This window comes from Cygnus atratus, chromosome 17 (genome assembly GCF_013377495.2).
Source record: "Cygnus atratus isolate AKBS03 ecotype Queensland, Australia chromosome 17, CAtr_DNAZoo_HiC_assembly, whole genome shotgun sequence".
NCBI lineage: Eukaryota > Metazoa > Chordata > Aves > Anseriformes > Anatidae > Cygnus > Cygnus atratus.
The window spans coordinates 13,518,382-13,543,881 of record NC_066378.1 but is presented as its reverse complement, the minus strand read 5'-3'; the positions used below and the strand labels follow the sequence as shown (position 1 = coordinate 13,543,881).

General features: G+C 36.1%; 1 protein-coding gene across 1 annotated transcript in view; it reads left to right on the top strand.

The window, feature by feature from the left end:
• The window catches only part of HECTD4 (HECT domain E3 ubiquitin protein ligase 4), a 72,485-nt gene that overhangs the window by 18,163 nt on the left and 28,822 nt on the right, over positions 1-25,500 (top strand). Inside the window, 34 exon segments of the mRNA XM_035565750.1 lie at positions 140-262; positions 264-311; positions 1,566-1,758; positions 3,095-3,256; positions 3,352-3,465; positions 4,311-4,451; positions 4,814-4,986; positions 4,988-5,047; positions 5,410-5,555; positions 7,159-7,229; positions 7,881-7,986; positions 8,623-8,743; positions 9,686-9,808; positions 10,996-11,120; positions 11,947-12,100; positions 12,373-12,473; positions 13,542-13,740; positions 15,163-15,282; positions 16,469-16,573; positions 17,254-17,417; positions 17,799-18,032; positions 18,275-18,467; positions 18,639-18,743; positions 18,827-18,915; positions 19,465-19,640; positions 20,095-20,230; positions 20,385-20,526; positions 20,644-20,810; positions 21,385-21,531; positions 21,844-22,028; positions 22,917-23,070; positions 23,401-23,681; positions 23,984-24,173; positions 25,292-25,373. Coding sequence (XP_035421643.1) covers positions 140-262; positions 264-311; positions 1,566-1,758; positions 3,095-3,256; positions 3,352-3,465; positions 4,311-4,451; positions 4,814-4,986; positions 4,988-5,047; positions 5,410-5,555; positions 7,159-7,229; positions 7,881-7,986; positions 8,623-8,743; positions 9,686-9,808; positions 10,996-11,120; positions 11,947-12,100; positions 12,373-12,473; positions 13,542-13,740; positions 15,163-15,282; positions 16,469-16,573; positions 17,254-17,417; positions 17,799-18,032; positions 18,275-18,467; positions 18,639-18,743; positions 18,827-18,915; positions 19,465-19,640; positions 20,095-20,230; positions 20,385-20,526; positions 20,644-20,810; positions 21,385-21,531; positions 21,844-22,028; positions 22,917-23,070; positions 23,401-23,681; positions 23,984-24,173; positions 25,292-25,373 — 4,830 coding nt within the window.

Here is a 25,500-nt window from a genome sequence, read left to right as displayed (position 1 = left end):
AATTCATGTAATGTTATGTCCATTAAAAAGCCTCTTGTGGACTAACTTCATTTGATCTTATGTATCTAAGTATGCTGCTTGTATTCAGAAGAACAGACTTCAAAATCAGAACTATTAAGGTGCTCTTTCTGTCTTGTAGGTATGTCAAATAATCCCAATGCCAGTAAATCACTTTCCAGTTGGCAGTACTATGACTACCGTGCATCTTTCTTCAGATGGTACATACTTCTACTGGATTTGGTCTCCTGCAAGCCTCAACGAAAAAAACACCAAAAGGCCACTCGGTCTTTATGGACGTTTTTGAACTTATAGTAAGCAAATTTAGTTGTCTTCTGTGACCCTGAAGTTGGTAGCGTGACTGCTGCTTAATTAAATATCAGTATTTTCAAAAAAACATAATAGGTTTGAATATTGATAAGTAATTTGAATAGCTCTTTGTAATGTGTTTACAAAATAACAGAACAGAAAGTGTATTGTTCAGCTCTATCTTCAGAGGGCATACGACTATCACACTCACAATATGAATTGTCTTGTAATGTAAAACATACTTTATTATAATTAGTAATTAAGTTTTATGCTGAGACAGTAATTCAGTGTACTAAGATTTAAAGTGTTGTTTACTGTGGATCTGCTTCATTGTGTTAAAAGCTAGTCAGTACCCATGAGTTACAAATAGAATTGTTTTGTCTACTCTGCATTTTACAACCTGAAATGTTTTTACGTTGTATGGCACTCATTGATGTTAGTGTAAAACCAAATGCAAAATAAGCCTGGAGAAATGTATCAGTAGTTTGAACACCCTTTTCTCTCAACAGCTCATATGTATATGCATGTGTATATAGATGTGTATGTATACACGTGTGCATACATTTCTGTGTGTATTTTAATTTGACAATGAAGCATCTCAGTCTAAAGATTTATTTACAGAGAAGAGCTTAGAGCAATTCATAAACATCTAGTTTTGAAAATTAGAATTATACAGGGCTTTAGCTTTGATGGAGTACTTTGGGAGCAATATCTGTACTTGTACTCAGTAGCTGTTGTACAGCCTCTGTACTTCGTGGGGTGATAGAGCTGAAAGTGATAGGCTTTGGGAGCACAATGTTTATGGAAAATATCTAATGCAGCAAATCAGATCTTCTCTTCATTAAGAGATGTGGTTTAAGAAAATCATCACTTATACTTCCTGGCTAGTAAATGATTAGTAAATGATGTAAGGCCTCTCTTTACAAAAACTTGCCAGTGAAACAATATTAAGCTTACAGAGACTTCAAATATTTTTAAAGTAAAGTTCCATAAATAAACTTAAAACTGTGGCAAGTAGTTCTGTCTTCAAGAGCAGAACAGGTGGAAGATATTCTTCTGAATCTTCAAGTCACCAGTGAAATAAATATACATCTGTGTAGTTTTCATAACTTTTTTCCCCCCAAGAAATTTGACGCTAAGGTTTAAGTGTATATTCCTATTCCTACTCAATATATAATATTGTTCACTTATTCATTGTTAATTGGTCTCCTATGGACTTTAATGTCTAAAAGTATTTTTTTTCTTTCTCTATTTAATAGATAGAAAATGGCATATGTATAGCAAATCCTCTACAAGAACGCATTATATTAATGAGAAAAGAGGGTGAATCCGCAAAGAGTATAAATGAGATGCTTCTCAGTAGGCTGTCTAGGTACAGAGCTTCCCCGTCAGCAACACTGGCTGCTCTCACTGGCTCTACCATCTCTAATACTTTGAAAGAGGACCAAGCAGGTCAGAAGAGATTTTACTGACTCAGTAATTTTTCATATTTTGGTTCTTAACATATAGTCAGTTCCAGTAATTACTAATCTCTTACGACACGTTAAAAAAAAAAAAAAAAAACACCTTGCATTTCTTTCCATGATAAGTATTAGAAATATATATGCAGTATTTGGTTAATGTTTGAATTACAAGTTCCTTTGCTAAATCAGTCACTGATTGTGGGAAAAGTTTAAGAACAAAGAACTAGAGAAAATGCTTGTATACATAGCTTCCTTTTTGGTGACCTACTCAGTTATAGGACGGGTTTATGCCACACTTGATCAGATTGATAATTGCACTTTGTGATGCAAGTACAACTGGGCTTTGAATTGATATATAAAAATGGACTGCAATTTAGCAAATGAAACTCTTGCTTCATAAGCAAGTTGACTGTTAGAGGTAGTTTTGCTTTTTTGATTAAAATTTGCAGAATGTCTGGATGTTCTTTTACAGACCTGTAGAAACTACACAAGTTAATTAGGGAATTATGGATGAACAGTGCTAGCTTTCAGGATGATCTGGAGCTCTAACATTTATCTTAAGATTTTATTCAGTTTATCCTTAGTTTCTTTTCTTCCTCTTTCATTCATACACACATCTGAAACTAAATGAGCTTACTTTCTTCAATTTTAAACAATTATAATTAATTTTAATGAAAATACCTCAGCAGGAAATATATATTCCTATAGGGAAATTGACAAAGAGTTAGCTTGAAGAGATAATTTAAAGACTCTATTTTGCTAGTTAACTAGTGTGGTGCAGGAGAAGAATCAGCAGTTATTCTTGGCCAGTTCTTTAGTCAGTGCTCAGAAAAGTGTGGATCAGCTGTGACAGGAGCTAGATCGTTATGACTATACATTTCATGTTGAGCAGGAGAACTTTAAAAATAGTAAGTGCGTAGTGAATCTTAAATTGTCTCTTTATGTTTAGAAAAACTCTATAAGAAGCTCTAAAACTGCTTTCAATATGTTTATCACCACATAAGTCTTAAAAACAGTTTTCTTTAAACTTGTATTTTAGCCTCCTAATTTTCCTGGTTTGCAAACGAGATTGTTACCTTTATTAATTAAGTTGTTCTCTTTAGTTAAATAACCTGTGAAATTGTTTCCTTCTGGGGATTGACACTGATATGTGGGATTATGAGGCCACCCCTACACTCATCTTCTGAATGCTGCAAAATACAGCTTATGTGAATTTCCATATTTTTTTTATTTAAAACTCCAAATATAAATCTTCCTTGTTTGCTGCCTGTTATTGTAAGTTTTTCAGGTTATGAAGACATGTTGATTTTTGTTTGACGTTTCAGCTGCTAACACTAGTTGTGGGCTGCCACTGAAAATGTTGAGAAAGACTCCAATATACACATGTGGAACATACTTGGTGATGTTGGTCCCACCCCCAGGTGGATCAGGCAGTTCTGCAACACGTTCACTCTTTGGAGGAACGAGTGCTTTGTCATCTTTAAAAAGTAAGTCAGATACATTTGTGGCAGACTTTAAGTCCTTGCTTTTCTGAAATGCAATAAACTTCTCAGAAATTTATTGGAGACTTTTTTCTGTGTAGTTCTTGCTTCGAGCTTGGTGTTCAATATCTCGGACGGGCAGTTCACAAGCCGAGCAGATCTCATTGATGCTGCAGGAAGTTCACTTGGACGTGGTGCTCTAGTACCAGGACTTGGTAAGAAGATGATCTGTTTTTAGGAACTAGACATATCCAACCCTTAAGCTAGTTGGATTTCAATTTACAGTAATAGATTCTGCAGATGGTGAGGTTTTGTGCTTGTTGTAAAATTTTGTAAACTTTACATTTTTGAAAGTTCAGAATTCCCTGAGGAAATTTTCAGTGTTTTTCTTTGCAGTTTCAGCTGCATACAATCTCCAGAAAAATGTTAACTGTAGCAGAAAAGAATCTTAAGCAGGTTAAAAAAAGCGTTCTCTTCTCTCATCTTATCTCTATATTTTAAAATACTTAAATGCAACGTAGCCAGAAAGACATTGTATTTGTTTCTGATTTCCCTATGACTGACTGACCAACTTGCACCATGCAAACTGTCAGTTTTAGTAAAAATATTATATATTAACCACGAGGCTTTTCAAACAAATTGTAAGATGCTTAATAGTTGACAGTAGTAGTAAAATTCCCCCACACATGCACACTTTTTCTTAAAGTTGCTGGTGTCTGATGACCTCAGCTATTTTCAGTTCATGTACTTGTGGCAATGTGTGATAAGTTTGTGGAGTAATAATATATGTTACATACTTATTTTAAATAATAAGCACTGGAGTATTTACCTGAAAAGGATGGGGTTGTATGTTTACTTGAGACATCAAAAAGGATGTGTATTTACTTCATTCCTTTCTTAAAAGATTTCCATTAATGTTTTTCATTCTAATGCATTATTATTAAATTACTGTGACACGTAACAGAATTTTTAAAGCTTAATAATTAGATTTATATCTGCTATAAAATACTTCAGTCTTTTTTTATATTCTAAAGTTTGCTCTGCAAAATATTTTCCTTAGGTGCCTGTTACGATACTATGAATAACATGATATGGACGTGCTCTAATGATTACATCGATCAGTGGTGTAATCCTGGGAACCAGGCATTCCATTGTGTCTGTCAGAGGCTGGGAGTTAGCCATATCATTACAGAGCCCAAAGGTGAGGCAAACATAGAAGTCAGCATTTTGTGTAAAGTGGAAGTGAAATGTGTGATTATCATAGAATAAATATACAGAAACTACCTTCTGAGAATTTACATTAAAATCTGAGCTCATCCTTGAAAAGTTCCTTGATCAGTTACTTGGTCATTGCTTTAATAAACTTTTTAAAAAAAAGTTGGAAGTTTCCAGCTTATTGTTACCTTTAGCACATTAAAAAATGCTGCATGTAATTCTCTTTTGTTTATAATGTGGGCGGGAGTCCTGAAGTTAAAGATGTTGATGATATAATGCATTTTAGAAGCAAATTCTAATCTTATAATCTATTTGTAGCCAGTGTTTAAACTGCTCTTCTTCTTCTAGGGGATGCAACAACCACAAATGAGGTTATTAACCAGTTACTGCACCATGTTGGTGCCATGTGTATCCACCAACTCAATCTGCTTGCAGCCAGCAACAATCTGCCCATAACAAATTTTTTGGGGAAGCAGCATCCAATTGAAGCACATCATCTCAGCAGTATCTGTGACATTATGGGAGAAAGCTATGGTGAATGGAGATACTTGTATAATACGCTGCATCCTTGTTGTCTTTCAGGTACAAGAACATCTCCCCAACTCCATCCAATTGCATCCAATTTAATGTAGATTCGCCTAGCAGAGGCTTTGCAGTATCTTATACACCCACTTGAGAGTGCTAGTTTAAACATAACTGCCACCTTTCCAGTTAAAGGTGGAATACAGATAAGTTACATATTTACTTCTTAATTTCTTCTGCCAGGAGATGGAAGAAGAAAAATAGCTTGTCTGGTTGCTAAAATACTGAATTTTGGGAATGAAACTTCAATTTCTGACTGAGACTGTTAGCGACCTAGGCAAATAGTTTGAGAAACTACAGAAAATGAGAACTTGAATGTTGTTTGCATGGTTTTTACTGTTGTTGTGTTTAATTTTTCTTAGGTGGTTTTTAAATTCTTCTTCAGCCCACAAACTGAAAGAAACAGAGATATTGTTAGAAGGTCGGGCCTTTTACTTTGGCAGTTGTTGATGGCACCGAGGGACCAGATTTGCTCTGAAATTCAGAAGGAGGTTTGCCTAGCTATTAGGTAAATATTTTTTGTCAAATAATGTTACAACAGATAAACTTTCAAGTTGTATTCAGCGGTTACATTTTTATGTAATACAATTTAGATTAATTTAGTGTGATTAAAATTATTTCAGTCTATATTTGTGGAAGAAGGCAAATGCAGTATGTTTGCCCTGATGAGTCAAATAACAGTAATTACTTTCTTGACATACTTCTTCTAATTTGTTGCTTTTTATTGAATATCTTTAGAATGCTTTTCTTCAATGCTTATTGAAAACCAGTAAAAATTGTGATTGTATATCACAAAAATGAGATAATGAAAAACTCAAGGGCAGGGAATGCTGTTTCAAATGTCCCAAGCACGAATATAATCTGCTTTCAAGTGGGAAGCTGTCCAGAGGTTGAGAACTAAATCTTTAGAAAATCAACCTGCTTGAGGTTTTTTTTTATTATTTTTTGGGGGGTATGAATCATGACATCCCAAATTTCTGTGGCTTTATGCAACTATGTGAATGAGTGAAGAATAATAATAGCACATCTTTGGTATCATGTAGCTTTTTTTAGGTTCTCCCTTCTTGGGTGGGGGAAGTGTATCGCATCAACTCTATGGACAGCAGCTGCATTTTTGTTGTTTAATTCTGTATCTTCCAAAGACTTAATTATACAGAATCAGAAGTGGGGAGTAGGTAATGTCTTTCTTCCTCTCGTCTTCTGACTGTGGGATTAAGATACCAATAGAAACCTCATACTTAGTTTGCAGTGTATGATAACTTTTCCTGGTGTTAGAATCACAAGTTGGTCAGCATGAGCCAGAGGGTGGGGAGCTGCAATAACCTTTACTCTCAGTACGAAGCTGAAAAGCATACCAGTTTTCTTCTCTATAAAAGAAATACTTTTAAAAGGGTGTGGGGACAGGGGGAAATTGTAGAAGGAAAAAAGCCTGCATAATAGTTTCAACACTTCAGACTGCTGCAAAGTACTCCAGATAGGTTACTGTGATTTTTTTCTACCTTGATGTGGTAATTTGTGTAGAAAGGATGAAGTTCATCACAAGTGAGAGGGGTAAAACGTCTCCACAAAGAGTATTCAAACATAGCTGCGCCGTTCCTGAGGTGCTAGTTCTAGGATTTTCTGCTTAGTTTAGATGAAAACTTACCCTTAAAGATTGGCTCCTTACATAAAACTTCAACAGTAGTGAGTTCCTGATTACTGGCTGTTGTATCTTCTGTTGTTCTCTTGTCCCATCACCAGAGTTGTTTGACTCACTCTCTAAGCCAGCATCCATTTTTTTCTGACGTCTGTTTATTGAAAAATGTTTGTGCTGTCATATATACAAGTTATTAATGTGGAATTTCTCAGAGGGAAGCAATTAGCTCTTGGAGAAGCTTTTGGACCTAAATTAACAATAAAACATAGTTGATTACCAGAATTTCTGAGAGAAAGCAGATGCTTATTTCATGACGCTTCATTTCTTTCTAAGCTGGAAGAAGCTATTGCCTAGTAATTCTAAATGGTACATCAGATACTGAGCTGGGATTCTGTGATGCTATTTTCACAAGTCCGTTGAGATCTTGTTCATTCTTATGTATGTTAGATAATACTACTTTTGTTTTTTCTTTTAGCTCTGGTTTAAATATCCTGTATCCTGGAGAAGCAGAAATCAATAATTTATTGAAATTGGTCTTAACTGAAGGTGAGAATTTCTAATTGAAAATAAAATATGAAAATACTTCTCCTTTGGAGGAAAGCCAGTTCAGAATACTGAGTACAGTCTGTTTTTAAATCCAGCCTCTCCTAGGAAAAATTATGGAATGCTTCAAAATCTGAAGCTGCTTTCTGAATGGCTACATGGACAAGTGCGTGTTAGTTGTAGAAAAGGAAATTTCACTTGCAAGGAAGCTGTTTGAAACTTAAAAGGATTAAAGCTTTCTTTTGTCAGTATTAATGATTTTTCTGGTCTAGCTTATATTTTAGAACACTTAGTTAGCAGTTAATGATACCTGGCAATTCTACAGTAACCAGAAGTAATTTTAGTCCTCAGTGAAAAGAGTAAGAATCTGCTTATGTTCATTGTGAAATGGTTGTCTGGACGCAGAAGCAGTTAATGCATGGTAATTTGTTACCTCATAGCAACATGTTCAGGCATCAACATCTTTGGGATTTAAAATTGCACTATGTGCACAGTAGGTTTTAATAGCCTATAATATCAACAGGGGATTGGGTTACACTGTAAATAGAGCTATTTCTGAGAAGCAGCATACATTCAGCACGATATTTGAGGAAATAGAAATAAACAAACTCTGTAAAGTTCTGTTCTGCAAAAGTTTTTTGCATTCTGTTTTAGGAGAGAGAAATAGTGGTCTCTCTCAACTTCGTGATGTTATCCTGACTAATTTAGCTGAACAGCTTCAGAACAACAGATTTGGAAGTGAAGATGATGATCATTATAGGTAAAATGAAACAATATGCTTCCTTCCCCCCCTTGGTTTATACGTTGTGTACCTCTGTTACTTGGTTTAGATAAACTTGGAATAAAATTCTGCTGAAGTTGCTTGTTATCTTAAGAGCAGTGTGACCTCAAATGCTATCTTTGTGTCCATAGCGGGTAGGATTTCATTAGAATGAGAGAGAGAGAGAGGTTTGAGGTTTTAGGGTAAACTTTAGAAACCTCTGTGTGTGAACCTAGGCTTGGATTCCCTGATGTTTACCATGCATGTAGTAAATGTAGGTGATAATTCATAAGTAAGACATTATGGTACTGCTTTCCATATCACTGTTAGGTGGCTTTTCAGCAGTAAAACTGTCAATCTCTAGTACCTCAAGTAACGACTCCTAAAAAAGACTTGGCCCAGCAAGTCATAGACTTCTAACAGTGCAGTGCAGAAAGTCAATAATATTCTTTTACATTGGCGTTAAAACATTTTGGGCTTGGTTTTCTTTGGGTCTGAATCTCTGAAATTGAACAGATACCTGTTTTAGTTTAACGTGATTTATGATGCAGATTCCAGAGACTGTTGAAATGAGCTATATAAAATATACAATAATTAGTTTATTAATATTTTTGCATTTTTCCTGCATTTTTAAAGACTAAATGATGAGCTGTTGCACTACATTCTCAAGATTGTTGTCCGAGAATCTTGTGTCTTAATCACCAAGTGCCAAACTGTATCTAAAGATGATTTTCAAAAGCTTCTTTCAACTGTGCCTGTAAGTAAGATGTGTTTTGATTTAAAAAAAAAAAAAAAATGCACTTGGCTTCTCTTCCTCCTCAAATCCATCACCTTTACTGAGTATATAAGGGTGTAACTTTCATAGTTATGTGTCTTAACAAATAAGGTTTAAGAATGTATTTTGCTTATCCTATGCAGAGAAGGAAGAAACAATTTCTTATGGCAAAGTAAATTGTTACGTAAACCAGTTTTAGCATTACTGATGGGCATATTTCCCTATTGCTTCAGTAGCTTTCTCAGTTTAAAGGCATTTTATGTCTCAATCGTCAAAGCTTCACAACAACTTGAAAATAAACTTTGCTGTTTTGAATAATGATTCACACAAGCAGAAAAGACTATCATTTATAGATGAAAAATGAATGGAAGTTGTGTTTTTTTTATACATACTATGCATACATGTTTTCAGTGGGATCGGCTCCCTGATCTGGCTGCTTGGAAAGGCAAGGGAGCTCGCAAGCAAATGTGGGGTGGGACAGGAAGTCATGGCCTATACTGCAGCAGGTTGGGAAGAGTAGTAGCACGGAACCATCGCCCTCAGCAATGTGAACAAAGTTTAGCTGTATAGTGGCATTAAAATTACTGTACTTTATGTACTGTATTACTATAATAATACTATGTATTACTACTAATTAGCATTACTACTAGTGCTATATATTTAACTACAATGTTAATGCTTTATATGCTTTGCATGCTATCTCACAACATTCAGTATTTTGCAACTAGTTTTTCTTACACGTGAATTAAAAAGCTTGTAGTAAATCAGCAAAAAAAAGCTGTTCAAAGGAAACAGCATTTTGGTTTTGCTTGTCCTTTTCCTACACTTTTTTTCCCTCTTTCCTATTCCTAAGTAAAAGGGTTGCCTGCGTCAAGATTGATTAAAGTGTTTAGATAATGTACAGTGTGCTTATTTATGTTAAAGGCTGCATCTTCATGCTTGCGGTATCTGATGGCTGTACAGAACCACCTCCTCAGTAACACTATTTTGATTAAACCTGATGAAAATGATGACAGTGACAGCTCCTTGCAGGGAGAGACATTGAAGGTACAGGTAAACACCAAGTTTTATTCCAGCATGGCTCTCTACAGTCAATATTCCTCTGACACCCCTTGTTTCTGTTATGCATTCTTAAGCTGTTTTGTCAGTTCTTTTACTCTTGGTATAGTTAAATTATTGTAGGCATTTTTTTCCTGTTCTTGAGCTAAGGCCTGCAGTTCTTCTGTTTGAAATTCCAGCTTGTGCTCTGTAATGTTAGAGCAAATATTTCATTTCTTTAATATATGTTTCATGAGGTTAAAAATGCATTTTAATAGATATGTGCTAGTCAGGAAATTCATGTGCCAGGAATCATTTCTAATCATATTACCCCCACATCTTGCCTTCTCTCCATCATCATTATGCAACCTGAAGAAGTATTTTTCAGGTTTACATAGAAAAGGATTTTCTCGTTTCCCTTACCTGGCTTCTGACTTTTTCATAGTTGTAATTACAAAGTTTATGCAGAACCATCTTTTGTCTCTATGTAAACCATCATCCATCAGTGTTTGTGGCAAAGAGACTGTTAGAGGACAAGGGTTGGTTGCTTTGATGGTATAAGGTCTGTTAAAATACTGCCGTTTCGTATTGCTGCTGGAATAGTCTTGAACTCACAGAAGCCAGGTTTGTCCTATTGTGCAGACTGTCTTATAATAGTAGTTTTTGTAACAGTAATAATTCCTCTGTGAAAGCATTGACTTCTGAATTTCTGGTATTGTTTGTTGAGCTGGTTTTGTCTTGCTACTCTTTGAGACTGTGTTTTTGTAATCCATAGCAGTTGAAAGTTATTCGTTTGGGCTCGTTGAGTAAATGCTAAATATTGTAGTACTTTTCTTGTTTCACTATTCACCCATGTTTTCATTGTTCAGCTTCTCTTTCTACAGTGATCCTCATACCTGCTAGGACATTCTCTCACCAATGCTGTACCTTGGCTGGCTAACAGCTCTCTTTCCTATGCTGGACTCGGGGATTCCTTCCCTCTAGAAACTGGATGTGCATGCTGTAATATGCACCTAGTTTCTCCCAGCACTTTGGGGCTTAGCATTAATCAAATTTAAGTCTTGGATGAATCTACTGCTGCAGGCCTGCCAGGTCACATTATCATTATTTTAATTTGGAAATCCATCATTTTGTTCAGTCATTGTTTTTTTTCTATGCTCTAAGAATTTAAGTATCTTAACTCTTCTTGCACGTAGGAGCTAAAGACCAGCATTTTGTCTCTTGCTACGCAAATTCTGACGGGATGTGATGAAGTCTTAGAAATGCTGCAGCAAGTCACTACAGCACTAATTAACAGTGACATTGCTGATAGAGAGCAAAGGTAAGACAAGCTAACTTGAAAACAGTAAGGTACTGGCTTTTGTGGCTTTTTGTGCAAGTGCATGTAGCATTACTTATTCATTGTTATAACTTCATACTTGAGCTTTGAATGTGTAGGAACTGTTTGTTAATAAAGCATTTGCTTAGCACTTACGTTTTGAAGAATGTAGAATCAGACTCTCCATGTTGGTACTGTCAGCTTAGTAGATTGTAGTAGGAACTCTTCAAATTTGTAAGTTTTCAGTCAGTGACAATGGTGTTTATGAGCAGGGTAACAGGAAACTAATTTGTCAGCTGAGAATATTCCTATAAGCTAGGGCAATTTTCAAATTTCTCTTTTTAAAATTGTTTACACTCCTAGTAGCTGGACATGCTTTTTTTATTAATTGACAATAAAAGTTCTATGAGATTTTTTCAGATGGGTTTCATGCTCAAATATTGTTTTGCAGATGGAGGTTCTTTTACAGTACTTTGAGCTACGTGTGCTAGGAACTTAGTATACATACTGAACAAATATTTGTTTGATGTGGACTTTCATCCCATCCACATGGGACTTTATCGTTTGCTGAGTAATTATTAAACTCTTGATTTACCGTTTTCTGCTCTGTCATTGTTTAATACGAATTGACAGCAAAAACTGGGATGCTAACACTTCAGAGAAACTGTCTTCAAGACAAAAGTTTTTTTTTTAAATACAATGTAAATGTTTTCTACTAATTTTGAATTATTTGGTTGTACAGTTACAAAGTTAAACAGATTACTAAGAATAGTAGAGATACTATATATTATGAAAATAGTTGTTACTATGTAAACCTTGATTTTTACAGATTAAAAGGCCTGGAACAAATTACAAAGGCCACTATGCTTGGTCATCTGCTTCCTGTCCTTCTGACATCTCTGATGCATCCAAATTTGCAAACTTTAACTATGGCTGATGCCTTGATGCCTCAGCTGGTGCAGCTGGTTCTTTACACAAGTCAGGTATGGCCTTTGTGTCAGCAATCACATGCGACATCTTTTCCACTGTAGGTATTCTAAAATGCTGTAGATCTTGGTCAACTTTCTGCAGTAAGTGATGCACAGGTCATAGTTTAAGAATTGTTCAGCAGTGCCAAAAGCACTAGCAGCTGTAGTACCAAGTAATCATTAATTGCCAATAACAGCATACAGTATAATTCATAACATTTCAGTAACTCAGTCTTAAAATAGTTTGCTATTTGCACATTTCTAACATTGTATGTTTTGTCTTACAGACTGCACTGCTGCTTAAAACTCAGTCTCCAGTTTTCTCAGAACTAAACAGTTCACCCAGTGGTGTGTCAGAACAGAAAGGGAAGTTGTTACCTGATGAGAGGTGATTTTCTTTTCACATTTGGGTCTGTTCATGGAATAACATTAACTGTAATATTCATTTGACCATTGTTGTGGAATAAATCTTAAAGCAGCATTCTTAAAAATTAAAAAAATAAAATTATTAGAGCTTTGATTTTTTTTATTATATAAGGCTGTCTGAGAGATATAGAAGTCTTTATAAAAGGTGGTTCATTCTAAAATTGTTTGGCATATGGAATTAAGTGTTTGATCTCTTCAGGGTGTTTCCACAGGGTTTGATTTATTTTGCCTTTTCCTTTACCTCAAGCATTAGGTATTAATTCTAGATGCTCCTCTTAGAAGAAATTAGACTAAGGAAAACCATCATGAGAAGATGTAAATTACTCTAGGGTCATGAAATACAGTATTAAAACAATATTGGAAAGATTAAGTGGTTTAATTTACATAGAGTAATACAGCAATTTTAAGTTCTGCATTAAAATCCCGTCTCAACTCAAAGCTGAGCAGTCTCTGCTTAGAAACAGAAAAGCTCATCTAAATTAGATAAAACATGCTCATCATATCTATTTGTAGTATTGCAGAATCTGTAGTATTGAACAACTTGTGATTACATATAATATGCTGTGTGAAAACTCAGAGTTTATTTTCGTTCCTCCTCCAAATTATGAGCTTCAGTGAAATAATAAGCGTATTCTTTTTATGACAATGTAATCAATTTTGAGTACTGTCCCAGAACGATTTTTTTAGCATTACCAATCATATGTTTTAGTCCTTACATAATACTATTTACTCTTTTTTTTATGGTATGTGTAACTTGTTTACCATAATTTGGAAATTTGCAAGTGTAGGGAAAAGTTCAGATTTGACAAGTTAAAGATTGGCATAGTTATCTGTATTATAGGGAGTTCATGCTGTTTAAATTTTGCATGTTCCTTCAGTACAACTATGCATAAAATCAGGAGTCACTATTCTGTGTCTCTATGTATCAATACTGAGAGGTGTTTGTAAGTACTTTATAATTTGATGTTTGAATATATAGCACAATTCTGTGTGTTGAATTTCAGAAACTGATTTTTTGCTGTTATTTCAGAATGCTGGAAGAGAAGGAAGAACCAGGTTTTCTTACAGGCTTGAAGATCCCTGCTCCCTGGGCTGCTGGGAAAACTGTAGAAACAGTTCATCCTGTCAGGGATAACTATAAGTTTAAAGAAACTGTACATATACCAGGAGCCCGCTGTTTATATCTTAGATTTGACAACAGATGCTCTTCACAATATGATTATGACAAGGTAAGCCAGGGCCGATTCAGAAATTCCTTCTTTCATATATATTTCTGTGAGCAGCACTTCTCATTTTCATCTTTTCTGCCCCTTGGCTTTCTTGGCACCTTACTGCTAACGGTCAGGGTAATGAAGGAGGTTTTAACTGATAAGATATTAGTGTGCACTAATATTACGGTCTACTTGCTTCAAGGTTGTAAAGTACAGAATGCAGAGAGGTTATTTCTTGCATTGCACAAGTTTCACACTTTTCACAAGTTAGTTATTCACTAACTTTTTAAAGGAGTCCTTGAGTTCTCAGCACAAAGAAGACTAGACTGAGTGATAGAAAATGTACAAGTTGTTGACATGAAAAGGCAGGGAAGTGAAGATATACAATTCCTGTTTCGTTTCTATTATTCTTGAAGAAACAATCCAAAAATAGTATGTGCCTAATTCCTCTGGTATGTTGTTTCAGAACACAATATCCAGTGGTTGTTTCACTGTTTAAAACCTATCAATAGTGTGGATCTCTTTGTTAAGAGTTAGACTCTATAATTAGAAAAGTTTTTGCCACAGATGTCAGAAGTAGTGGTAGTTATTAAATAGATAAAATATTGAAACACCTGCTAGCTCCAGAGGTGTGGGCCTTTTGTTTTTCTCCATGAACTCATAACTCTTCCACTTTTTTAAGCTCATTTCATGATGGCTCAGATTCTCAAAGTTTGATTTCCTTCTCATTATTGCTGTTGATCATATTTTTGTTATTTCTCAAATTTTAATCTAGCTGCCTACTTTGTAGATCACAGTTTGTTTAAACTGGGCAGAACTAGAAAGGTTACTTTTTTAGATTAATAGTTTGTTTACATGGATTAATAGGAACAACTATCTTCAATTTCAAGAGCACGGCTAATAGCACCCATTTTTCTTTGTATAATCAGAGAGCTACTTGTGCTGCTTATTAATTGTTGCCATATATTCCTCAACATTATAGAGCAAGTCCTGTGATACTGACTGTCATTAATGTCACTCACTACTGGTTAAACTCCTCCAGAAATCTTTGGGTCTTATTGTGTTCCCAGTGAAGTCACTGATAAAATACCGACTTCAATGGGAGCCCTTTATTTTTAGAGGCAGTATATGCTAGTTAGCTCAGCATGAGGACTGGAGATTAGGATTTCTCCTGATTTTTCTGCTCCCAGTTATGCTGCTGACTTGCTATGTGACCTTGGGGGCAAGTCATTGAACTTCCTCTCTGCCTCAGTTTCCCCATCTGTAAAATGGGGATAATAATACTTGCCAACTCACCTCACAGGGCTGTTGTGAGGATTTGTTAATGTAGATAAAGCGCTTTGAAAATATGAAGCGCGGTGTAAGTGCTAAGTATTATTATTATTATTAGATTTTCTTGTTTTTCTCTTACAGTCTAACAGTGTATTTTATGTTTTGAAGTTGGTGATCTATGCTGGTCCTAACACAAACAGTAGGAAGGTTGCTGAGTATGGAGGCAATACACTGGGATATGGCAGCCGTAGTGTCTTAGGAACTGGTTGGCCGAAAGACTTAGTAAAGGTACAGTATTATATCCAACAATATTTCACATAGAAAAATCCTGTTTGGAAACCCTGTCAAGTCTGTTTTAAACCTTAGAGCAATGAAGTCCAAGCTTTTAAGTGTATGGTTATCCATGATGAGATTGCTTCTTAAGTGGGCTGTTATGTCCTTGAGGAACAACTTTTAACTTACCCATAAAGTATGTGTGATTCTTCTCTTTGAGTTTACCTTGTTCTGTTACCCCTTACTGGAATTTACTAGTAGTGTGTTCCAAGTCTTGGAATCTCTAATGGCATTACTGTTCTCATAAGTCTATCTTTCTAGGAGGAATTCTTGCCCAGTCTGAGGCTGTGCATATTTTCTCAAGGCCCATGGGCACGATTGCATTTTTTTTCTCGTGATAGCCCACAAATATAACAAGTTGTAAATGTAGCAACTCTCTGACCATTCGTGTAATGTTTTAAAATTATATTGGATACTTTTTTTGCAGTAAAACTAAGATTGAAAAATATCTCAAACTTGTCAAAACTTCAGTATTTCAAGAATTTTGCACTACATTTCCTCAGATTGTGTTCAGTGTTTTTTTATTGTGTTTGTGCTGCTACATTGTCCCTGCTAAATCTGAGCTTGTATACATAACAAAATGCAATGCCAAAAAGAAGAGTAAGAAGTAATGAACTGGAAGGCGACTTCAGACAAGCACTCCATTGTTAGTAATTAATGGAATTTCGGTGAATTTTCAGACCTAGATTTCATATTGTTCATTTAGCAAAATCTTCTATTAACACGTTGATGTTTGTCTTGAGGAGCTTGTCTGCCTTCCTGCCTTAAGGAAGGGAGTTATTGATTATTGCCTGTTTTTTGCAGACAAGTGAAGTGTTTTGATGAAAATTAAGGCCATGTAACATGGGTTGACTTGGTAAATTCTACTTGTGACTCTACGACCTTTTTGTTGTTTCACTATAACTAGCCATCAGCAAAGTTAAAGTATTATTTGTCCACTAAAAGATACTCTTACAAAAAGAGAAGAAATTTAAATCAAAGTATATAATTGAAGATAAAAACAGTACTTAGATAACTGTCATGGAAAATATTATTCCATAAATTAAGCCACTTTTATGAAAAGCCTCTGTCTGCTTCAATTCTTAAATGTATCTCTTTGTTTTGTTTTGTTTTCCCTCCTCCTCCCCTTCAAAATTTTAAGGTGGAAGGAGATACGGTCACCTTCTCCTTTGAAATGCGGAGTGGTCGTGAGCACAACACTCCAGACAAAGCTATGTGGGGCTTTGCTTGCACTGTTCGAGCACAGGTACTCAAACGTGACAGATTCCATGGGACAGGTTCAGCTTAAACTTATCTTCTGTTACATACGTTAAATCTAATAGAAGTACGCTTCAAAAATGAGGCTTAGTATTAAGATTTAAAACAGTAACAGCTTACTGGTTTTGGTTGTAAAACAAGACGTTTCTACAGTGTAAAAGATCTCTGTTTTAGACATTTAGCATCCTTGGCTAGAGATGCCCTGCAGCATGGTCTGTAGCATGCTTAGTGCTTTATGAAGATGTCTTATCTATCTCTTGTCATTGACACTGGACTTGGATGAAGTCACTAACATCTGTTGCTGCTTGTAGATGAGCATTTCTCTGAAGAGATTGTTGATGGAATAACTCCATTTCCAAATGGGGGGTGGGGGGAACTTGAATCCCACTCCTGAGGAGCTAGGATCAGGTCTGAGGTGAAAGATATGCAGGCCAAGGACTGATTGAACCAAAAATAACTTTACCACTTTTTTATCTTGGTTCAGGAAAAAAATATTGCTCAAATCTTTTCATTGTTGTCTTGAGTTGTTCTTATGTATTGCTTTTAATTGTTAAAGCATTTTTTCAGTATACCTCTACACAGGATATATAGATATCCTGTTTTGAAATATGTTAGGGAAGGACTTCATGGTAGATTGACTAGTGCAACTTATTGCTATTCCTACTACAGGAGTCTTCAGAGGATGTGTCAGGAGGCTTGCCATTCTTAGTTGACCTGGCACTTGGCCTTTCTGTGTTAGCTTGTTCTATGCTTCGAATTTTATACAATGGACCGGAAATTACCAAAGATGAAGAAACCTGTCAAGAGCTTCTCAGATCTAAACTATTACAAAGGTAAACAAACAAAAATTTTGTCTCAGTTCCCATGTACTTTTCTAAAGGAGTATGGCGTTTGTATCTCTGCTCAAGTGCCATGTTTTAAGGTTATAGTTTTGGTAATTTGTCGTGCACAATTTGTTCAACAATTGTGTTGCCCAAAATGAAGGCAATATTCTGTAGAGTATAGTTTACTTTAGATTATTTAGAGGAGAATTGGGACATGTTTGATACAAGCCACACTTTCTGTGTTATGAAATAAAGCTATGTATAGTTTTTCTCTTTAATATGTTGTCTGATGCCTCTTCCTGAATGAAGAGGGAGAGTTTGGGGGGCGGGGGAGAGGAAACTCTCTCTATATATAGATATCCTTTTCATCCATTTATCTTATTTTTCCAGGTGCCAGTGGCAGGTGGAAGCTAATGGTGTAATATCTCCAGCCCTTACACCAAGTCCTTCTCCACTGCCTCTTACTATAGATGAAGACAGAGAATTTACATATCCTTCTGATGTTCTAGTGCCTCCCGTTGGACACTATTTTGATCTGCCTAGGATTAGGCTGCCTCCAGGAATCATGATAAAACTCAGGGAAATTTCTGGACGTGCTCGGCCTCAATTTAGACCTAGTATAAAGTAAGTAATCATTGTTTTGCTCTGTTTTTGCTAACTTGATTTTTATTGTTTGAAATGTTTGGTGCCAAAGTGAGGTAAAAAGCAACGGTAAGGATGCAGCATGCCTGCCAGCTTTGTGATATGCATTTAATATGCTGTAAATACCTGTTTGTGAATGCAATGTCTAGCAAGTTGCAAATATGATTTGTCAAAGTTTGTTCATTATTCTTGCTTAATCAGCTTGGATTTACCTGTAACCCTAGGGAAGTGATTCAGCCTGAAGTAATGGAGGAGATGGTAGTTTCGTGTGTGATTAAACACTTGAATTTGGTTGATGCACTCCAGTCCCTGATAAACTTCCAGTATCAGGAAGAACATGCTGAGGAATATGATTTACTTTGTAAAATTATGGGAGAGACTTTTAAGAAGTTAAATGCCATGGAGAGACAACTACAGGTAAAAATAAAATTACACAGATAAAACATTGTCTTGTTTGTTTGGGAATAAAGGTGCATTAAGAACATTGTAGAAACCTAAAAATACAAAATATATATTCTTTCTTTAAAGATCTCTTCTATTTATTAAGATGAACAAGTGCAGTAAGTCTTATTTTTGTTTCTTTATTAGAGTGTGGCTGAGCTGGAACAGAAATGGCAGAATGAGGTAGATGATGCCATGCATGGAAAGCTGGAGAACAATGTTCCGTTCTTTTATGATTATCACTTCAATGAGGTAAGCATTGCGGCTGCTGTGTGTGCTCATGCTTTAGGCTGCTCTTTCAATACATGTTCATCCCTTTCCTTCGCTTTGATTAGAGCAAGATAAAAGAACTGGAACTTCTGTGTTCAATGAAAGAAGTTTCTTTTGATGGAAGTGATCTCGAGAATGTGGTCCTGGCATTAAGGTTAGTAGCTGGATGTTGAGTGCACCGTTTTAAGCAGCTGTGGAATTTCTGTGAGTTCTGTAAGAAGGTATGCAGGATTAAGGTTGCATGTGTACATAAAATACTTACCGAAGTTGGCCCTTCAATCTCATTATACCATCTGACACTTAATGGTGTGAAATAGAAGCTGGCACTAAATGTTTTCAAAACATTTCTGATGCATTAAAAAGCTTGTGAACCTATGGAGAAAAAACAATTTTTGGAATCGGAAACATTCAGATGAACTTCTAATCAGGGATACAGATACTTACAAACTTAATTTTTCTGTCTGTCTGGCAATATGATTAAAATTTTAGAAACGCTTGGCCTAAGTAATTAATATTAGTACCTACAGCTGGGAATACTTATTTAACAAATCGTCTAGTTAGTTCTTTAATTTTCGTTCTTTCTACTTTGGCATAAAAAGTAGTTTGACGCTGTGTCTTTTTTAAAATAACTTGTCTCACAGGTTTCCAGAAGGCAGTACAACGTAACTGAGTTTTCTTCTGTCTTTCTTTTTCACAATCTTAGGGAGAAGTTTTTTCAAGAGGTGAATTCACTGATTCAGAGGACCTATCATCCCCTGGCAAAAACAAAAACATTAGTTAAGAGCTTGATGAACAGAGCAGAGTTGTTATTACATGTCACTATTGCAGCACAGTCTGGCATCACAAGAAGTATATCTGGTACCCCTGCAGAGACTCCAGGTAAACATCTCATTACCAGCATTGTGCTTTTTTTTTCTTCACCCCCCAAGATATAGCCAAAGATATAATTTATTCCTTCTGTTACTTTCCCTTAAAATTAAACTTTTTTTACCTTTTCAAATTAAATAAGCTCTTTTGCAGTAAATTAAGTTGAATCTTTGTTTTTCTGATTGCCGTATGATGGTAAATTAAGATCTGAGTAATAATATGTTGAATTTAAATGTTAGTCTCCTGCTTTATTGGAGGAGGAGGAAGTTCAACCTGATCAAAACATAATTAACTTGAAACAATATCTGAAAACATAGAATAAGAAAATCTCTGAACTGAGTTGCAAGTGCAAGGGTGTTTTCCCCATCCATTTTTTACTGGAATGTCCACAGTGATTTTTAAAAGCAGTTAGTAAATAACCTACTACACCAGGAGTAATGTTCTTTCATATTGTATAACGTTGCAGCCTGTAAATCGGCATCTGAAACAAAAGTGATATCTCATGCAGTCCGCCAGCCCGTCTTCCTTCGCAGTATGTCAGCACCATCTGACTTAGAAATGATTGGTAACGAAGATATTGAGTTTGCTAGATCAAGTCAAAGGTATACAAGGCTTTATTCTACTAAGCTGCTTTACAATGATGTGGCCTGTGTTGTTAAGTGGTATGCTTGCAAAGTTTCCCATTATTTTTGTTGTTGTTGTTTTAATTGGGTCAACGTAACTGCAACCGTGCCTAATTATCTTATGTTCTCATAGGAGACGCCATGTTACCAGCCACAGAAGTAGCTCTTTCACTCTTCTGCAGTCACTGACCATTGAGGATAGCAGAGATAAACCTACATACAGTGTCTTACTGGGGCAACTGTTTGCTTTCATTGGAACAAATCCTGACCAAGCGGTGAGTCATTTAAAATGTTCTAAATCCATTATGTTTTCAAATTCAAACTTCTGTGCTGAAGGGAGGTGTCTTGTTTGTGTGTCATTTAACAAGAAAAATAAATATAATATCTCATAGGTATCCAGCAGTAGTTTTCTGCTAGCTGCTCAGACCAGGTGGCGTCGTGGGAACACACGGAAGCAAGCCCTAGTGCACATGAGAGAGTTGCTGACAGCAGCTGTTCGAGTTGGTGGTGTGACACATCTTGTAGGCCCAGTGACCATGGTACTTCAAGGAGGACCAAGGTTTGTTTGTTTTTCTCTAAAAATAATTTAATGTTTTGGTCTCTGTAGAAAGTAGCAAGTTGTATTGCATAAAACAAACTGTGAGAAGTGATTAGTTGTGCGGGCTCAAGTTTGCAGAACTAAGCTTTTAACTACCACTTATATTAGACTTTCTGGGGTGAAAAGGCGGAAGCTTTTAAGAAATGCTTTTATTTGGCAGTAGGTGAACTTTTCCTTTCATACTGATGTGACATTCACAGGTGGGTTTATAGGGTATCTTATTATCTTGGCAGATACTAAATTCACTTCAATTAGGCATTAGTGTAGATATAGCCAATACTAACACTATCATCTAGATTTGATGAATATTTTGCAAGCATTTTGTATGTAATCAAGTTTCAGTCATGTCTCAGGTAAAACTTCCTTACTACCTTGTTTACATGTATCTCGTATTAAAACATTAGTGACTTGCTGTTTTGCTTTTAAATCTTCCTTGGGTAATTCTTAATATATGATAACTCTTCTAAAGCTATATTTGGAAGCTCATTTTATTTAACCTAGAAAATTATGATTTCAAATGTCTTGCTGCTAACAGAATTGAAGAGCTCACGTGTGGTGGGATGGTGGAACAAGTCCAGGAAGCTTTTGGAGAGACTATGACGTCCGTGGTCTCACTGTGTGCTCGCTACCCCATTGCTTGTGCAAATAGCATTGGCCTCCTATGCACTATACCTTACACAAGGTACGAAAGTATTTCCTACAGAAAGGGAAGGAAAGGATCTGCAGTTGTCCTTATTAGGTTTTCCCACAAGGAGAAGCGTTGAATAGTATAAGTATACTTCCTTTTTTCATAATGAGGAGTATCTGAGAACATCCTGTTAAATTGTCCCAGCATACAGAATTTCATCTGGGGAGGGAAAGGGAGAGGCAAAACCATCTAATTCCGCTGTTAACTCGGCAATTAATTACTTTGCAAGTTCTTGATTACCTTTGAGTCTGTTGTTATTGACTGAAAAGTTACTTCGGTAAAGTCTGAATTTTTCTCCTGATACAGGAGCGAAGAGAAATGTTTGGTACGTAGTGGCCTGGTACAGCTTATGGACCGGCTCTGCAGTTTAAGCAGCCAGACGGAATCCAGTTCAAATGAAAAACAGACTAAGAAACAGAAGGTGGCCACCATGGCTTGGGCTGCCTTTCAGGTGCTAGCCAATCGATGCGTTGAATGGGAGAAAGAGGAAGGTAGGAACACTGCCAGTTGTACTTCTGTTGTGTGCTTGAGAACTGTGCAAGTGCATAAGACATGGTTTAAACATGTATGTAAAATAGGGCATTCGTTCGCTGACTTCAGTAGTGTTTGGGTTCCTTAGAACATGCAAATGGATACAAAAGTTGTTATCTTGTTGATGTTGTGTGGTGTTTTTTTGTTTTTAATTCTAGCTTCCCCACCATCACCTCACCTTGTGTCTGTTCCAGATTTATTTAAGTGACAAAGACTTGGTATTGAGAAAATTAAAGTCGAATGTAGTAGTTCTGATTGTTCTAGTGGGTAATACCACTAGAATATTTTTCTCCTCGTTCCAGCAATTCTTAGTAGCTATATGTCAACTTCCATGCTGTAAGAAATCAGTACTTGGCACTTAAAGATACCTGAAACTTCTGTGGCCTTTGGGTTCTGTTGGTTCTGATTTTCATTTTGAGTACTTTTCTTCACACATGAACAAAGAATTCCTGTGCAGTGGAACATTATCCATTCTTTCTGCTTAGAGAGAAACATGCTTTAACTGCACTCAGAGGAATGTATAAGTGCTGCAGATAATTTTAGTTCTGCCACTTGGCTCTGGTATAAGCAGAGAACCTAAGGGCCTTGAATAATCACTTGTGTATTTCTCCTATGTTAGGATTCACCTTAAAACATGCTTAAATGTATAGACCTATGGCTGTTGCCTGATTGGATATAGATGTTTTATTAGGCTTTATTTTTAATTTAAAACATCATTTTATGTTTAAATGTGCTGGAACAAAACAAATATTTTTGACTATTTTTCACTTTGAGGGGGGAAGGAACCTGTAGATACGTACATCCCTCTTTGTTACTTATAATTGTGTGTCCTTGGATCACTTTTAAAGGTGGTTCCACAGAAGCTGTTCACTCTGGTCTGGCTCGTCAGGTCTCCAGCCTTCTTACCAATCACCTTGCACGAGCTACAGAGTGTTGTGGTAATCAAGCTGCAGGAAATGATGCACTTCAAGATGTTCTCAGTCTTCTTAATGACCTGTCAAGGTACTAGGCCTTTGTTTCTGGAATATATATATATTTTTCTATGTAAGAAAGCAGGTGGGGGTTCTTGTTTGTTTCTGACAGAAGTGAAGGTAAGGGAACTTTCAAACCATTCTGAAAGCTGACTATAAACTGACGCTTTTTCAGTCTTGGTGTTTAATCAGTGCTATTGAGCGTTATGTAAGAACCTTTGCAGATCAAGTCTTGTCAGATGTGTTTTTTTAAATATATCTTGTAAATAATAAATTCATTTGTTTATCATTTTAAGATCACAGTCAAGCATTCCTTTTTTTTAACAGCACTTATTCAGATTTTTTTTCCTCCCCCTTTCAGGAGTCACATAGGTAAAGCAATCCTGAGCCAGCCAGCCTGCGTGTCCAAACTTCTGTCACTTCTCTTGGATCAACGTCCTTCTCCAAAATTGGTTCTTATAATCCTCCAGTTGTGTCGTGCTGCACTACCTCTCATGAGTGTTGAAGACTGTGGAAATGTGGAACTGCCTCCCTGGAGTTACTCTGTACCCTCACTGAACAGTGAACAGGATGATCCAAGTGACCCAGCCTCCAAGATCGCGTCTCTGCTCTTAGCGAAGCTGGCAGATTATGTAGTACCAGGTACCAGCATCTTTTGGTGTCATGCTAATTTGAGAAATTGCCAAGCAAGTCCTGTTTCTGCAAAGAGCTTCTGTGTTGACAGAAGGCTTGCGTAGGAAAAGGTATATGATATGTTGGTGTTCGAAGATTATGATATTTCTGTAACACTTCTATCTGCCACTTTTAACTGTTTTCTGACTAGGATCTATGTCACAGTGACAGATGCATCTCGAGGGTTTTTTTAGCATTAGCTTCCAGGCCAAGAAAGTTTGTTAATGGCACTCATACTATCTATCTATTTGTTTATTCCTTTCTAATTCAAGGATGCCAGACAGTTCTTTCTCCAACTGCCTCTGAACCAGATACTGCTTTAGCAAAAACCAGCCCTAAGAATTCCATAAAAGGCGATAAAGATCCTGGAGAAGAAAGTGAGGCAGTGGATGGCAAACTTTCTATTTTTATTCATAAACGGGAAGACCAGTCATCCCATGAAGTGCTTCAGCCATTACTGAGGTAATCTTAACTCATTGGATTGGAATTAACAGCCAATTCCATTTCTTTTTCTCCTTTTTTCTCTAAGTGCTACAGCTGTAGGAAAAAATGCATCCTAGACATAACAGTAAATGGGAAAGCAAAAGGTCTTCCCAATGTATTGTATTTCCTGGCAAATAATAACACAATGCAAAAATTGTTTATAGGGCTTATGCAGGGTATGCTCTTACCTGGATTAAAATGTACATCACTGTACTGAATTTCTGGAAGGGCAGCAGCAGAAAGGATCTAAATGTTTCCTGATCTTGTCTCTTTTGTAGAAGACTATTGATTAGAGCAGCAAAGCTAAAACGGACCAGTGCATACAGATATGTAAAAGAAAGAGGAGGGGTGTGATGGAGCTTGACATGTTTTCTTTTTGTCTTGCTTACAAGCTAGTAAAACACTAGCAAAAGAACATAAAAACGTTTTGATGTATCATTAAAAGATCACATGACAAATTAGCTACTTAAATGATATTCCATCAGAAAAATTGAGCGTATCTTGTTATAGTATTAGATTATGTAGGACTCTCAGAACTATGGGAAAAAATGGCTTTAAAAGTTTTGCTTTTAATAACGCATACATTGGATAATAACTTGCTAGCTTCTTCAATAGCTTCTTCGGTATTCTTAGTATGCAGTCATATCCGCCTAGATTTGTCAAATAACCAACATTATCACCTTCTGCGTTTTGCACTGTTTGTCTCATCTCCTCCCACTCTGTCAGTTTTGTACCCATGCTTTAAAATGACACTAAAAGATACAGTTGTTGGATACTCTTAGAAAAAAGTTTAACTCAGCACCCTTAGGCATTTGTGTTCAGTAAAAATCAATTTCATTAGGCTTCTTTTTGAGGAGAGAAGGGTTAAATTGCTAGCAAATAACTGCATTCAATAGCAGTTAATTCCTGTTGTAAATTACAGTGCAATTGGGTGTGTTCTGATTTATCAAGTGTTGCTGTTGAGCAGTGCAGTTGCAAGGGTTGATTTGAAATCATTTAAAAATAAGCGTAGTACATTAAATTGGGCTGTATAATTGAGACTTTTTTTTTCCACCAATGCAAGTAAAGCTAATGTGTTTTCGTTTTCACTCTAATAGTAGCTCAGAAGGTCGTCCATTTAGACTTGGAACTGGAGCCAATATGGAGAAAGTGGTGAAAATGGATCGTGACATGACTAAAGTAAGAAAAGATAAAGAATTACTCAAAGTCTTAAAAATTGGTGGCCAGACAGAGCTCTGTTTTCACGGATGTTAAATCCCGTTACGTGTTTTTTTCTTTTTTTAGCTTCCAAAACAGTTTAGAAGGA